Consider the following 15,632-nt stretch of genomic DNA (forward strand, 5'->3'; position numbering starts at 1 on the left):
ATACCATATGATTTCACTCGAAAGTGGCATTTAAGAAAAACAAGTGAACAAGGAAAAAAAAGAGACAAACCAAGACACAGACTCTTAACTACTGAGAACAAACTGATGTTTACCAGAGGGGAGGTGGGGTGGCGGGATGGTTGAAATAGGTGAAGGGGTTGAAGAGCACACTTATTATGACATGCACTGAGCAATATATACTATCGTAAACTAATGTAACAGTGCACATTAACTATACTAGAATTAAAATTGTTTTAAAAATGCAACATATTAAATAACTTAAAAAACAAAACAAAACAGAGTTCCAGGAATGGACTCCAGTGAGACCAGGGGCCAGGGATGTTTAAGGACTGTAGTGCGTCAAGGACCGATGACATTTGGATCAGAGAAGTTTTTGCCCTCAGAATGCAATTTAAAGATGAGTACTTCAGCATGAACCTGAGGAACTCTATCATTTCGAAAACAAAGTATAGGCCAACATAACAGCTGATACTGAAGAATCAGAATAAGTGAGTGTGATTCTTACTTACTCCTCATTCACATTCAAGAATAATATATGTGCTGGAGGGGGCGGGGGGGGGGGGGAATGAGTAACAAAATTAAACCGAAATGTAAATCACTGAAAAGCCACAAAGGTGACAAAACAATATTAATAGGACCGAAGTGATACGGCAAAGTGATGCAATTTAGAAAGTTTAGGCATTTTGATTTTCAAAAAAACATTCCATGAGATCTTTTAAAAACCTTGTAGCATTTAAAACTGTATTTCTAAAATACATCCATCCAAAAGAGCTTTGATTTATGTCATAATCAGCGGAGTTAATTCTGTGAAAGTCTGATAATTGATTTACGTATAATGCTCATTAAGATATCCCCACATATAAACATGATTAAAACAGAACTACATGCTTCTCTTATAAAATATAAAAACGTAAGACTGACACAATGACACAAACACCTATTTATTGTATTAAATACAAGCCTGAAATGTTAAGTAGATATAACAGGTTCCAAAAAATTACATTTCAGATTCTCCAAGTCCTGCTGGTGCTTTACAACTAAAACAATGCTTCGGAGGGTTTTTTTTTTTTAATTCATTAAAAAAAAAGCAACAATCGGGGGGGATATAAAATCCATAAAATCCCAAATGTAGAAGTTTATTCAAAACGGTGCCGAATCCCTAAGGTGGCCGTAAACAGTTAGCACAGGTTCGCAGCTTAAAGGAATGTGAAGCTCACAGTTTGCATGGGTTTCTGCCTCGGAAGCCGCCGCCCCCCCCGCCCCGCCCCCGCCGCCGGCTACACGGCAGTTTCATGTTTCCACAACCCGGTCCTAATGTTGCCAGTGCTCTCCGTACCCAGCAAGGGGCCGTCCTGCCCGTTGCTCTTGATTGGTCCATTCTGGACGGCCAAGTTGAGTCCGTAAGACTTCTGCTGGCTTTCAAGTTCAACTACAATTGGCTTCCTTAAGGCATCTTTCTTACTACTACTTGAAGCGGGCTTTTCGAAATTTCTGGGGCTCTGGGGGAGTGTGCTACAGCCATCACTGCTCTCCTGTTGGGGTGGGTTGTACTGTCTCTCTCTGTAGGCTAAATACGCTCTTCTGCTCCTCGAGTGTCCTTCATTACTGCCCGGCCGGCTCTTAGGGAAGCCGTTCTGCACACTGCCCTCCACGCTCGTTGGGACGTCATAGGCATATTCTCTGAGGACGGCGAGCCGGCTTGCCCGGTGTCCTTTACTTCTGTTTTTATGATGGCGGCCCGGGTGCATGTTTGGGCGAAACTGAACTTCTAAAGGCGCCACGTGCATCTTGATGTCATTGTCCATCGAATGTTCTGTCAGACTATTATCGAGCTGAGGTGTGGAGTTCAAGGGCAGAGGGCTGGCGTGGCACTGAGCTGCAGCAGCCTGCAAGTTTGTTAACTTGCAGCCCTGGGAGGAATTCTTGAAGCTCGATGTACTCTTGTTGGTGCATGAGGATTCAGCGCTGCTGCTGGTGCACTTCGGGGCCTCTCCGTTCGTGCCGCTGGAGTTGGGGGGCTGCACGTCAACCTGCACGGAGTACGAGCTCCGGCCGGGGCAGCAAGTCATGAGCCACGCGAGTCTAACGTCCTCCCTGTTAACGCAGTGGTGAACCACGATGAAGGCACTGAGGCTTAAACACGTAGCTCCAAAAAAGAAGCTAAACACCAAGTCCAGGGGGTAATACAAGGAAACGGCCAAGGCCCCAAACATCCACAAGGCGACATATAAGAGCAAGGTAAGACTGGCCCCCAAAAGTTGAGAATGGAAAGTGTGTTCATTTTCCAATGCTGACGTCGAGATCAGAGACAGAGACAGGGAGTCCTGAGGATGCACTTCACCATTTCCATTGGCCGTCAACCGCTGCTGTGCCTCGGTGGGCTCCTTCAGCTCATATCTGCGCTCGGGGTGTCTTTTCAACTGAATAAATATGCTTAGAAAGTACACACAGTTTACGAAAGTGATGAAGCTGGCAGGCCCGTAGAAGGCTCCCAAGGAGGGCTCCCAGGCCATCCAGCAACTAGAAAAGAAAATGAGAAACCGAGTCAGATGCTACGACGCATCAACAAACTGTCCCAGAAACTGCAATAAAGTTAGGGCCTGGGAAATCATTAAAAAGAGAAGCAATGGGGTCAGGTATGCAGAGAACACAAAACACTCACTAGGGTGCATTTGGCCGACTGCCGTAATTCTTGATGTTGGCCGCGGCTGTTATGCCACAAACTATGATGGGTATGCCACCTCCGATCAGGTAAAACCTGGAAGAAGGAACAATGCAAATAGCAGCTCATCATTCCAAGTTACCAAGGCGCGACTTTTGCACGTCTCCGTCCTGCAAAAGTCCTTCCTTCGTGACCAATTATTATTCCTATCCCAATAATAAACTGGAAATTAACTTCTGGAGGCTGCTTTGTTAACAATAACTTTCTGAATTTTTTTTTTTTAATTTTTGTTTGGATATCTTTTTTTTTTTTTTTAAAGCAGGCTACCAAGTTTCCGACTAGAGGAAAGCTGGTCGGCTTCTGCCACCCTGTGGACAAGCACGGCTACTGCAGGTAGGGTTTTAGTTCCTATTCTTTTCTTTCAGAAGGCACTAACCGGCTTCCTTTCGATTCAGCTGGTGAACCAGAAAGTTAGCCCATTACCAAATGGACCTTAAGATCTCCCTGTGCCATACGTCAGACAAAACACGTAATGACATTGTTTATTAATGTCTGGTTAAGCCTGCGTGTTCTGGGACACCCTACCGCTGTGTATGCTTATGCCTAGTCGACTACTCAGGCAAAGCAGGTGCTCGGTCCCAGCAGCTGCACGCAGTGTGCAGGCCCTTCCTGACTCCTTTCCTGTGGACTCACTGGGGACAGCAGGAAAAATGAAGGTGCCTAAGAACGGAGGGAGACAGAGTGGCGGCGGGCCCTACAAAGAGAAACTTCTTTCCTCGGCCAGACCTTCTTTGAGCTCTCTGAGACAGTAGGAACTCTGTGCCCTGGCTGGGTCCTCCTGGGCACGGTCATAATCCTAACTCTGCATCTGCCACTTTGTAGAGACACAGCCCGAGGTCCTGAGCTGGCTGGCTGAAGACTGTATTGGGGACTTAATTAACGCCTGTGCTTGGTGTCTTTTTTTTTTTTTTTTCTCAGAACCTAACAGGAAGGAAGATGAGACCCCCAAATCTTCAAACACCATCTCTCCATTCTTTTAAGGCCAGGGACAGACGTGTCAAATTGCCTCCCAACTCTGTGGCCGGGCACTCCTGCTGCCCCTCATCGTCCAGGGACCATTCACCTCCTGAATCTTCTATGTTCTCAGGTGTTCTCTTTCAATTCTTCCCTTTATTGGCTATGGCCCATCTACTAAATGTCAACATGGCCCCGGGACCATGCTTTTAACTAACTTCTCCCCGGGGCATGTGGTTCACGACCACATGCGAGATCATCTCCAGCTATCTGCAAAACGCTGAGCACCGTCTTCCCTGCTGAGCCCCCGGTTTCCCACAATGTGAACGACTCACAGGAAGTACTAGTGAGCCTACGTCCTCTGAGCGTACCCTCCCCGCCCCCCATTCTATGTTTTCTATATTCTCAGCTGATGGAAGCACCATGTGTTGAGGTGCCCTCGCTAGAGTAATTTGAAACCATCTTAGAAAATCTCTCCCTTCCACAATTTTAAATCTAACTGGCCATCCATTCTAGAGAACCTGCCTCAAGTGTCTTGAACACGCGCCCCCGCTATTCTCTCTGACGCCGTTCTGGTTTCAGTCCTCCCGCGGGCAAGCAAACGACCTCTCGACCTCTCGACCTCTCGGCAGAATTCCTTCCCTCAGGCTCTCCCATTGAGACGGGTTTCTAATGCAAGGCTGTCCTTCTAAAAAGATACCTCGTGGGGCCACTCCCTTAGGTAAAAGTCTTCAACGGCTGCCCGCATTTGCACACGGCTCCCAGAGGCCTGACACAGAGCTTTCACCCTGACTTCCTGCAATCTCCACCGAATGCCGCAAGTTCCAGCCAAAGTGCGTGCTCACAGTTCCCTCAGCTCCCCGCATAATCCTGTATCTGGAGCGTCACCTCTGGCCTTTGCCCTCATCACTCAGGAAGATCATCCCTAATGGTCAATACTTCCCAACACCCACCCTCCCCCCAAATTAATGGCGCCTTTGTTTGCACTTTCCAGAAGAATGTTATCTCCACCACAGGTCTCACCCCACCCACAGCCGGCTCTTCACGGTCTCCTCCGGCAGACTGGAAACTCCTCAGACGCAGGACAGCTTAAGTGCCTGGCCTGGTGCCAGCTCCACAGCCAGCGTTCAAGCCACCAGTCACCGCTGCTCAATTTTTACTCCTGCAGCCCAGTAATCCATTATTTTTTTATTATAATTGGGAAGAAGGGTGTAGCTCCAAAACTGTGTTGTCTTTTGTGGAGAATAATAAAATGGAAACATACTTGCGGAGGTTAAAATCTCTGACATGACCCCAAGGAAATAACCACAGCTAACATTTTCTTAGAGCCTGTTAGACGCTCGGTGCCACCTTAAGGCACTTATTTATTCCCACGTTACAGATGAGAGAGGGAGGCCGGGAGAGGGTAGCGAACCTCACAAGGGGCTCCCGGCCAGTACTCAAACCCAGGAAGCCCAGCTTATGGACTTTGCAAAATTTACTCAGCATTGTTTTGTTATGTTTAAAACGGCTTCACCTCAACTGTTTAATGAACGTTTAATAGAACACAGTAAACAAGGGTATCAGATACCTGAGCATCGGTCTTGGAGGAGGCGGCAGTTCATCGGGATCCTGGCATCTTTTCGCCTTTTTAGTGACTTGTTTATAGATATTTCGAGCTGTCACTCCAACCCATAGTACTGTAGCAAGAGTGGAATAATGAAGAATTATTCCAACCTAGAAAGAAGATTGAAGAATATATAAACTGAAAGGAGAAAAAAAATTCCCCAGGAACAGGGGCCTCCAAGGTTACCGAAAATACCTGGTAAGTAACTTTCAAAAACAGGACTCAAAAACAGCATGAAGGTATATTCTAAAGATGGATTCCTCTGCCCACTAATGAAACAAAGCGTTCTAACAGCCGTGTAACGAGGATCATGTCCTCCCACAGATCCAGGAGACCCACAGACCACACACAACGTTTACCCAAGATAACCCTTCAGACACCATGGAATTGACTCTTACACAACATTAAACCAAAGGTGTGTTTCACCCAGACGCCATGTTATAAAGTAGAGTTCGGTTTCTGAGGCCCATTTTAAGGAGGAAGGTAGAGAATAAGCTTGTGCGACAGCCCTGAGTTGTTCTAATTCAGAGCTTTCGTATATGATAACGGTAGGTCAGCAAGAGAATATATTGGCGGGTAAGAGGGTGATGTCTAGAATCAAAACTCTTACCTGGTTTTAAAACCAGTATCCACCCCTTATCAGCTGTGATAACTTCAGCAAAGGCGCATAACATCTCAAACACTGGTTTCCTTGTTCGTAAGCAGAGAGAGAGATGAAAGTACTGTGGGGCTAACTAAGATCGTCTACATAAAGCCTTCAGCACATTGTCTGGCCCATGATAAGCAATCAAGAAAAATGATAGCTGTATTTTTATTATTACTTATTAGGAGTGTGGTTTTAAGTAAATAATGTCACCTCTCTAAATTAATTTTCCTCATTGGAAGAGTGGGAAGATTATCAATGACTATCTCTGGCGTTTCTGCAGGGACTATATGGGCACAATATTTGAGACTTAACAGGTACCCAATAAATCGTGGAAACCTGCAGAATATGTAATGGTCACACTAATTAAATTTCTTCCCCCAGGGGGTTATGGAGGGCATGTTTACCATGTGACCTGTGTGTGAAGCAACTCTATTTGGAGCTAGAATTCTAGATGAAGATATGTATGGGCCTAAGAAAGGTTTAAATCCATTTTAAGAAAAGTGTATATATCATTGGAACATCAAGGACACTATTCAGCTTTCTTATCTGACTAATTACTTACTATCTGTTTGATCATTTCTTTTTATATAATTACCACAGGTAAAATCCTATTAACGAAAATCTTCAAGACAAATTTTTTCCTTCTAAAAGGATGGCTCTCCGATCTCAAGAAAATCAAACTGATTGACATTATCAAACCTAGGGCAGTGATAACCGCATTTAGATTGCTGCCCAGAGTTCATTTTCATGAGAATCAGTGTGCAGCCAAAATGCGGCAAGTGAAAACCCAAGTCTTATTTTGCAGGACAAAAATGAGGACAGTCACTGTCCAGTCTGAATCTTGCTCTGACTCGGGAAGTGGCTGGCAGGGTGGGTCCAGCTTGGCCAAACTAGAAAACTCACAGTTATTTTCTTCATAAGGAGAAAAGTGGCTCCTTGGTTTCCATTAGTTTTACTGTCCGTATGGTAAAAGCAAAATTTACAGAGAAAAGTAGAACAAAAAGCATAAAGTAAACCTTAGACTATCTGGAGTCATACCCAATACTAGATGTAAAAATAGTGTCAATGAATTTGGTACATAGACACCAAAATGTTCAAGACAAATCACTGGTATTGACTCAAAATGGTAGGCGCTCCACTGGAGGTTTCTCAGATGACGAGGTCAGAAGAACAAGACCGAGCGGTGAAGTAAATAAGTTTAAAAAATAGGAGTGAAAATATTTTCAACACAGGAGGTACAAGATGGAGCATTTTCTTGTTTTAGATCTAAGAGGGAAAACTCAACCTTTAGATTTTGAAGTGTTTCCTGTGGCATTTCAAAATTTCCAGAGTGTTCACACTTGAAAGATACTAAAGCCTTCAGTCAAACAAAATTATTACTAATGGTAGAATTTTAGGGGTCTGATGTCACCTAGTAACCATCATGTAAGCAAATCCCCAGATATTCCATGAGAACCAGAATAAAGGGGGAGCAGAGAACCGGCAGAGAGGGTATTTCTTTTGGAATGGGATACCTCCTACTGTTTTCTCCATCAGACACTTGAAATGCAACCTGTCAAATTTCTTTCACATAAATCAGAAATACATGTGGAAAGTTTGTAAAGCTTGGGAATAAGTAATCTAATTCATAGGGCATGTAAACGATTAATTAAATGCAACAGATGATTACTTGAGAAAGTCACCTGACCTCGGGACATCAATTTCCAAAGCTGTAAAACGGATATAAAATAATTATCCTAAAGAGTTGCATTTTATATGTTACTGAACCACATATAAGCTCTCACAAACTAGAGACCGGACATTATAACGATCATATTTGTAACCCCCAATAACCCTAAGATAGTACAGCATGTAGAGTGAGTGTGCAGAAAAATGATCTTTATATTCATATAATCATGTATGAATACATGTAAAATAGTAACAGCTTCCACTATTGAATGACCACTGTGTGCCCCAAAATGTACGAAGACAATTTGTAAGTGCTTCCATTTTATCCTCCTAATGTCACCATTCAGTGGAGGGTATTAACCTTGAGCTACAGACCATGAGATTGCACCTGAAAGGCATGCAATCATCACTAGAGGTCACCTGGTCAGTAGCAGGGCTGCAACTCAAACCCATGCCCCTTCTATTAGGCTGTGCTGGTCCTCACTAAATAGTGAAGCATAGTGACCCCGGTGTGGGGAGGGGGGAAGCGGCTCACGGGGGACGACAGCTGAGTCAGCAAGACTGGCATCTGAATCACCCCTCTGCCACCCAATAGCCTAGTGATTTGGGACAAGTTGTTCAATCCCGTAAGACCCAATTTCTGTATTGATAAAATATAGGAATAACGAGTACCTCCTGGGGTTAATATGAAAGTCAAGATAACACATTTGCAGTAGTTGGCAAGTAAAAGGTCTTCAAATTCACTGATTAAATTTCCCCAAGGCATTTCACATGCCACGGCAGAAAAACTCTTGAGAAGAGACACAAAAGGACACCAGAGAAGGTTAGCCGGAGCTGTACTTAATAAATTAAATCATGGAGTGGTAGAGCAACAAGGTGACTTAAGTAAGATCCGGCCATGTCTTTTCACTACATAGCTAAGGAAACCAAGGACCAGAAAATTAATTATCACACAATTATTTGGCAGCACATCATGACCCAGAACCCAGGACCCTTCCCACCTGGAGTGAACAGCCCTCGCTACTCTGACACTCGGCTACTCCGCTCTTCTTCAGCTCCTTCTGCAAAAGAGTCCAAGCCTGCAGAACGCACCGACCGTACCACCAGAACTGACTTACGACTCAGAGTGGGAAGGACCTGGCTGGTGCCTAATGGCCCCTCCAACAACCTCAACCCATCACTGTGGGGAGGCAAGCATCGTAGAACCCGTTCGCGCCGTCCATAAAGTATACGAGCTCTGAAAGGGAAATAAGAAACATAAAACTGCACCGATTACGTGCACATATAAAACTGCATATAAGGTATGCACACATTAGGATTCTAGCAGGTGCACTCAGGGCTCAGCTGGAAGAACCTTAATGATCATGTAAGTTAACTAGCCCAACCCATTATTTTATAGAAGAAACGTTAAACCCCTACTAGGCTAAGTGACTAATCATACAGATGTGGGAAACAAAGGCAGAAGAAAAATTATTAAATTTCCTACTACCTACAGCCCATTGCCAAGTCCTTGAGTGACATTCCTCTAGGGGCTCAGCTGCCTCGATGTTACTACTTTGCTAAGGGCAAAAGCCAAGCTTAGCCCAACCCCCAGGATCCTGTAAGTCTACTTTAACACATAAAAATTCCTTTAGAAACTTCCTTTATCTCTACCCCTCAAGATGCCTGTTGGCAATCATCCCCCAAGCATATGGCCCACCGATATCCAACTGAAGGGTCTCATGACTACAGTTTTATTAGAAGGCAATAAATGACTTATTCCCAACAGTAGCTAGGCCCCTCAAGGTCCCGGAAACCTTGCTTCCAAAATTCCTTAGAGACTTTCACTCTCCCTAACCCCCTCCCAACTTGGAAGTATGTAACGGGCCACTTGTCATGACCCGGGTACAGCTCCTTCTGCCCATGGGTCCTGTCCCCGTGCTTTCATAAAACCACCTTCTTGCGGAAGAATTCTCTCTTGGCTGTTGGCTTCGAACCTTTACATCTTTCCTACATCAATACTAGTCATCCTGGCAGACACAGAATTAGAACCTACCTACTAGTGTCTGGAAGCGCAGGCCAGTCCTGCCTGCCTTCCCCCGACTCCCCGCTCGGTTGGCTCCTAACTGAACCACCAAAACGGCAAAGAGAAGCCAGTCATGTCTGAGTCAGAAACGGCAAGAGTGTTATGTTTTTCACAGAAGGAAGAACAGTGGAAAAACAGAAGCAAATGACATGCAAAAACATCTAAAGACTTGCCTTTCCCTTAAAAAAAAAAAAAAAAAGAAAATACATCTTTAAGCCATGGACATTCAATGTAGAGGCCCCGAACACTCTCTGCAAATTCCTCTCCTTTTCTTTCTAGAAACGGCATAAAATATCATTCAGGACAATGAAAGGCAGTCATCTTCACAATGGCCTCTTTCTATTCATTGCCTCAGTGAGATCAAGGTGTCTGCTTCGTGAAAACAATGAATACTTTTAGACAAACCGAGACTACCTTTACCACCACCGTGTGCTGAGCACTCTCCTCACAACCTCTGCTCAAAATGGCTCCAGGGTCGAATGACTTCTACCATTTGTAAACCAAGGACTTTTTTGTTCATTCGCCCAATAAACATTTGCTAAGCATCTAGTATCACCTACTCTGGGTCAGGTCCTGTGCTGATCCTTGGATAAACACGGGTGAATCAGATCAGTGGGATTCCTTGCAGAGCGTCGGGTCCAGAGACAGAGAACAGGTAAACAGGAGTCAACTGTGAAGCGTTGTAAGCATCATGGAAATTTAATAAGCACCATGGGATAATGAGGGGAGGGGAGGGACGGTATCTCTCAAACAGTAACAGTAAACTGAGACCTACAAACAAGATGAATAGGAATCAGAAGGGGTGGGGGGGAGGGCTGAGAGAACATTATCTTCTGTGCATGGATTCAGCTGACCCAAGACCCATTATCTGACCTCTCGTACGGTCCAATCAAGTTGGATTCCCAGTGTGTACTAATGGCCTACAACAGAAATACTCTGCACAGCAGAGAGGTAATTTTTTCAATAGTGACACTAGCAGTAATAAAGTCTCCAGCACCTTAATCCTCTCCATGATTCTTATGCACACTCGCATTTTAAACTGGATGTCAGCTATACAATACTGGATTAGTTGTCAACCTTAGGTTCATGACACATTCTAGTGACTGGACCAAGCACGTCCTGCTTTTATTTAATTAGTTATTATTCGTAAGTGGCTAAGAACTTATCAGCAAGACAAAAGGCAAGACCTTGACCAAAACCTGTATCAAACAATATAATCCCCTTCCCCCAAGGTAATCATTACTCTCTATCTTCTGTTTATCATCCCTTTGCCTTCCTTCTACAGTTTTATTGGATCCACATATTTTCATTAAAAGTGAGCGGTTTCATTTTAGTTACTTCTTGCTTTATAAAAAAAAGACAGCAGGGTGGATGTAATTTATGGGACTTAATTTTTTCACATATATTCCTAAGACTTACTCATATTGTTACACATTGTTGTAATTCATTAGTTTTGACTGTTGCATAATATCACAGTTTATTCACTCACTCTGTCACCAATGGGCATTTGGGCTGCTTCCAGGTTTTCTCTATTGGGCACAGTGCTATGAATATTCATATGCACGTGTATACTCCTAGACACAGGTCTGTTACATATGGGCAAGCGTACTCTGGAGTCAGGAACGGGGCTGCTGGGTCCCAGGGTCTATGCATGGTTAACCTCAGACCGCAAAGCCTCCCAGAATCATCCGCTTAACATTCCCACCCACGACGCAGAAAACATGCGGACCCAACATGTTCTTCACGACTTGGCATTGTCAGGCTTGACTTTTTGCTGACAGAAAAGGCATAAATGCTACCTCATTGTCTTAATTCGCATCTCCATGACCACCGATCATGCTGAGTACCTCTTCCCACAGATACGGACTCTGTGTATCCTCTTCTCTGAAAAGTCTGTCCACTCTCGCCACTTTTTCTACTAGGTTGTTTGTGGCATTTTCGTTGATTATAGTTCTTAATGTATTTTTTATTCCAATGCCTTTTCAGCGGTATGTATTAAGAAGAGCGTCTTCCAATTTGTTAGCTTGTCTTTCCACTTTCATTAAGGAATCTTAATTAACAAAAGCTCTTATTTTTAATTTGGTTAAAATGATCTCTTCTAGTCAATGCCTTTTAGTGTCGTATTTAAGAAATCCCTACCCAAGGACTGTGATATTTTCTAATGTGAATTTTAACATTTTGGCTTGGCCATGGTAGTTTTTTAATCCACCTGAAGTTGACATTTTTTATAAGGCATGACTACAGATCCACTGTAATGTTTTTCCACATGGATTTTCCCCAGCTCCTTTATGCTGCACAGAGGTCTCTCTTCGCCACAATTGAAGAGCATGCAAACCTTGGTCTCACACCAGAGTTGCACATGGGTCTGCTTCTGAGTCTCTGTTCAACTGTGCTGGTCCATGTCTCTCGCTACCCCAAATGCCGCAGTGTTAATGACGAGAGCCTCCTAAGTTCTGATGATTAGAAGGACAGTCACCTTGCTCTACTCTTCCTTTGCAGAAGTGTCCTGGCTATCTTTATCTTTGGTCCTTTGCTTTTAATGTAAATTTAAAAACCATTTTATTGTGTTTTGTGAAAAACTCTCTTATGTATATATTAATTTCAGAGTAACTGCCATCTTTCTAATAGTAACACTTCCTGTCCTTGGGCCTAGTATATCATTTATTTAGGTCTTCTTAAATACCTATTACAATTTTGCCTGTAAATAGTGAACATCTTTTATTCATTCTTGGTACCTGATATTCTTTGATACATGGCATCTTCACATTAATTATGTTTCCTCATAGTTGCATTTCTGCATCCAACTTCTGTATGTTAAACTTGGATTCACTCTTGGCTAAACCTTCCCATTACCTCAAATCATTTATCTGTAAATTACGGTAGGGTTTTTTTTTTATATAAATAATCACATCATCTGACAGCTCAAATATTAGTCCCAACTTATGGGTGAGGAAGCTGAGACACAGAAAAGTTAAACACTGAAATCACAGGATCTCAAAGAGATCTCTGCACCCCCACGTTCACTGTAGCCTTATTCACCGCAGTCAAGAGATAGAAGCAACCTACATGTCCATCAGCAGATAAATGGATAAAGAAAAGGTGGTGTATCCGTACAATGGAATATTATTCAGCCATAAAAAAGGAAGGAAATCCTGTCCCATGCTACAACACGGATGAACCCTGAGGACATTATGCTAAGTGAAATGAACCAGTCGCAGAACGATGAACGCTGCACGATTCCACTCAGACGAGGTATCTAAGTAGTCAAGCTACAGAAAGTAACACAGTGGTTACCCAGAGCTGGGAGGGCAGGGAATGGAAAGCTGCTGTTTAACAGGCACAGCGTTTCAGCCATGCGAGACGGAACGGTTCTAGAAATCTGCTGTGCGACACTGTACTTCTACTTAATATTAAACTGTACACTTAAAAGTTTGTAAAGAGGTAAGTCTTTTGTCATGTTTTACTGGCAATTAAAACAAAAGTTAAATAAATTGCCCATAAAAACAGCAAAGTAGACCTGAGACCCAAATCCAGGCAGTTTGAACTCAATTACTACATGGCACCACTTCCTATCATGCATATGGAAAACAGTAGGCAAATATAGGAAATATGTACAATTTTTGATGTCTATTCATATGTTGAATAGTTTTGGTTTTTTTATACATATCCCAGAAGAATACTGTTCACTAAGGTGACGTTTATAATAATTTATTTGAAATTAAAAGTTGAATATTTTTAATTTTTCTTATTTACCACACGAGAAGCTTCTGATTTTTATATCTTACAGTTAAATCTTTTTCAAATTCCTATTATTTCCATAAATAGATGAAATAATTTTTAAAACCCTACTATCAGGGCACCTGGGTGGCTCTGTCAGTTAAACGTCTGCCTTCGGCTCAGGTCATGATCCCAGGGTCCTGGGATCGAGTCCCGCATCGGGCTCCCTGCTCAGCGGGGAGCCTGCTTCTCCCTCTCCTTCTCCCCCATCCCCCTGCTCGTTCTCTCTCTCTCTCTCTCGTTCTCTCTCAAATAAATAAAATCTTTAAATAAATAAGTAAATAAATAAAACCCTATTGTCAGAAAATATCACTTTTTTCTTAGCCCAAGTCAGGGTTTTACAAATTTTTTAAATTAAATGTTCGGCATTATAAAAGACATAACAAGTAGCAATGAATTCCCAAGGATAAAGAGACAAGCTCCCTAAGTCACATGTCCAATCGTGAAATAACAGTTCAAAACTTGGGAGTACACCAGTTAAAAACGTGTGAGTGACAGACACTCAGTTTAACTGTAAAGAAAAACAACTTTAAAAAACATGCTTCCTTCTACAGTTAATAAAACATGAAATTACTTTCTAATGTCATTATTTTTTCCCATTTCAGGTTTTCACTCTGACTTACCGCTTGGCAGACACTGCCATTTCTGGTTTGGGTTATTCCTCCCACGAAGACCACACAGGTCAGGAAAACATGAAAGCACAAGTTCACAAGCATATGCCAGCCCTTGAGACTGATTCTAATCAAACTGTTAAAAGGAAAAATATGAATATTCAGGCTAGTTCATGTGAGGCAGGAGGCTATGATATTCATCCGCAAGTTAGCAATTCCAACTGCATAAAAGGCCAAACGTAAATGTTTTATGCTTAAACATTTTACTTAAAATACATGTACTATCAGACACACACACACACAAACACAGGATTTGAGACCTCATTTAACTCAATACAGTTTCTTAACATTTCACTTCATGCACTAAAAAAGACAAGTCATTTATGGAACTATTGCATCCACTAAAGGCTAAACAAATTCTCCATAATAAGAAATATCTGGGCTTCTGTTAGTTACCACGTCTTATGACAGCTGGATTATTTGTTTGCTTCCAGGAGATTTCTGCAAGCTGCCGATCTCTGCTTTTCTTGACCTACTAGGATAACACGGTCTAAATGCCCAGTACATTTCCTCCTGGCCTTTCATAACAAAATGTTGAAGTCTTTCTTTCTTTCTTTTAATATCAAAATCTCCTTTTGTTTCTTCACTAAATGTCAAGAAATGCCATGTAAGTCCAGCTTAAATAGGAAAATACATTCTAGCAAAACCTCTCGTAGAGTGAATTTCTGCTTAGCAAATCCTTCCAGTTCGTTATTTCCTACCATAAAATAAAAGTTTCTGTAGCTTTGCCTCCAATTAACAAACCATCTCCATGTTTAAATGCCACAAACTGCCTTACAAGGGCCATCTATAAAACAAAGAAGATCACAACATGCACAAAGGCATCAACCAGAAGTACCACCACCGTCGGCTTCTGGAAGACACAGCCACAGGAAACAAGCCTCCAGCTCACCTCGCCCGCTTGCTGCCCCCGTCCCACCTCCCAGCCTCCAACACATACCTCCCATATTCTTTCCCAGAAACAAACAGACCATCTCCTGGACTAATTCCTTATGTCTCGAATTGCATGAACTGAAGGAAGCTTGTACGTATTCTAAAGTAATGGCTCTTCCTTCGGAAGGAAAGCATGGTGTTGAACTCAGTTTTATCCTAATTCGATGTGAAATAAACTCCCTCCACTCGAAGTCCCCCATTTGCCAAGTTGCCTTTCTTACCTGTGATGGTATATATAACTGATGATGACCGCCAAGAGGCTTAAGAGGAGAATGATGGCGGTAGTATAAACCACGGGGTGCAGCAGACCGGCTGCCTGGGCGTAGAGTTCGGATCCTGTCAAGTCCTGAGGGAAAAAAGAAAGTCCCGTTCCAGGTGCACGTTTCTGGACATGCAGAGATTTTCTCCAGGGACGAACCACACACTGACCCTCGTATCTCTTTGTTTTATTCAAGGACCAATGTTTCATGCTATCTTCTTCACACCTTACTCTGCCTTCCTAACTTCCACTGTGCAAGTTACTTATGGTGTATGTACGTATGGGGGTGTGTGTGTGTGTATATAAGTGC

General features: G+C 42.9%; 1 protein-coding gene across 2 annotated transcripts in view; it reads right to left on the minus strand.

Annotated features, from left to right (window-relative positions):
- Nucleotides 1–943: 943 nt before the first annotated feature.
- The window catches only part of ADGRA3 (adhesion G protein-coupled receptor A3), a 124,714-nt gene continuing 110,025 nt past the window's right edge, over nt 944–15,632 (minus strand). The window contains exons 15-19 of one of the 2 annotated variants that reach the window (XM_078068449.1): nt 15,285–15,409; nt 14,083–14,206; nt 5,268–5,413; nt 2,684–2,779; nt 944–2,454 (exon numbers count right to left, since the gene is read on the minus strand). In XM_078068449.1, the coding sequence (XP_077924575.1) occupies nt 1,299–2,454; nt 2,684–2,779; nt 5,268–5,413; nt 14,083–14,206; nt 15,285–15,409 (1,647 nt within the window). In that variant the 3' untranslated portion in view covers nt 944–1,298. Of the gene's footprint in view, nt 2,542–2,683; nt 2,780–5,267; nt 5,414–14,082; nt 14,207–15,284; nt 15,410–15,632 lie in introns of both variants that reach the window. The other variant, XM_078068448.1, reaches the window with a different exon arrangement.

The sequence above is a fragment of the Halichoerus grypus genome, chromosome 3 (assembly GCF_964656455.1).
Source record: "Halichoerus grypus chromosome 3, mHalGry1.hap1.1, whole genome shotgun sequence".
Classification (NCBI taxonomy): domain Eukaryota; kingdom Metazoa; phylum Chordata; class Mammalia; order Carnivora; family Phocidae; genus Halichoerus; species Halichoerus grypus.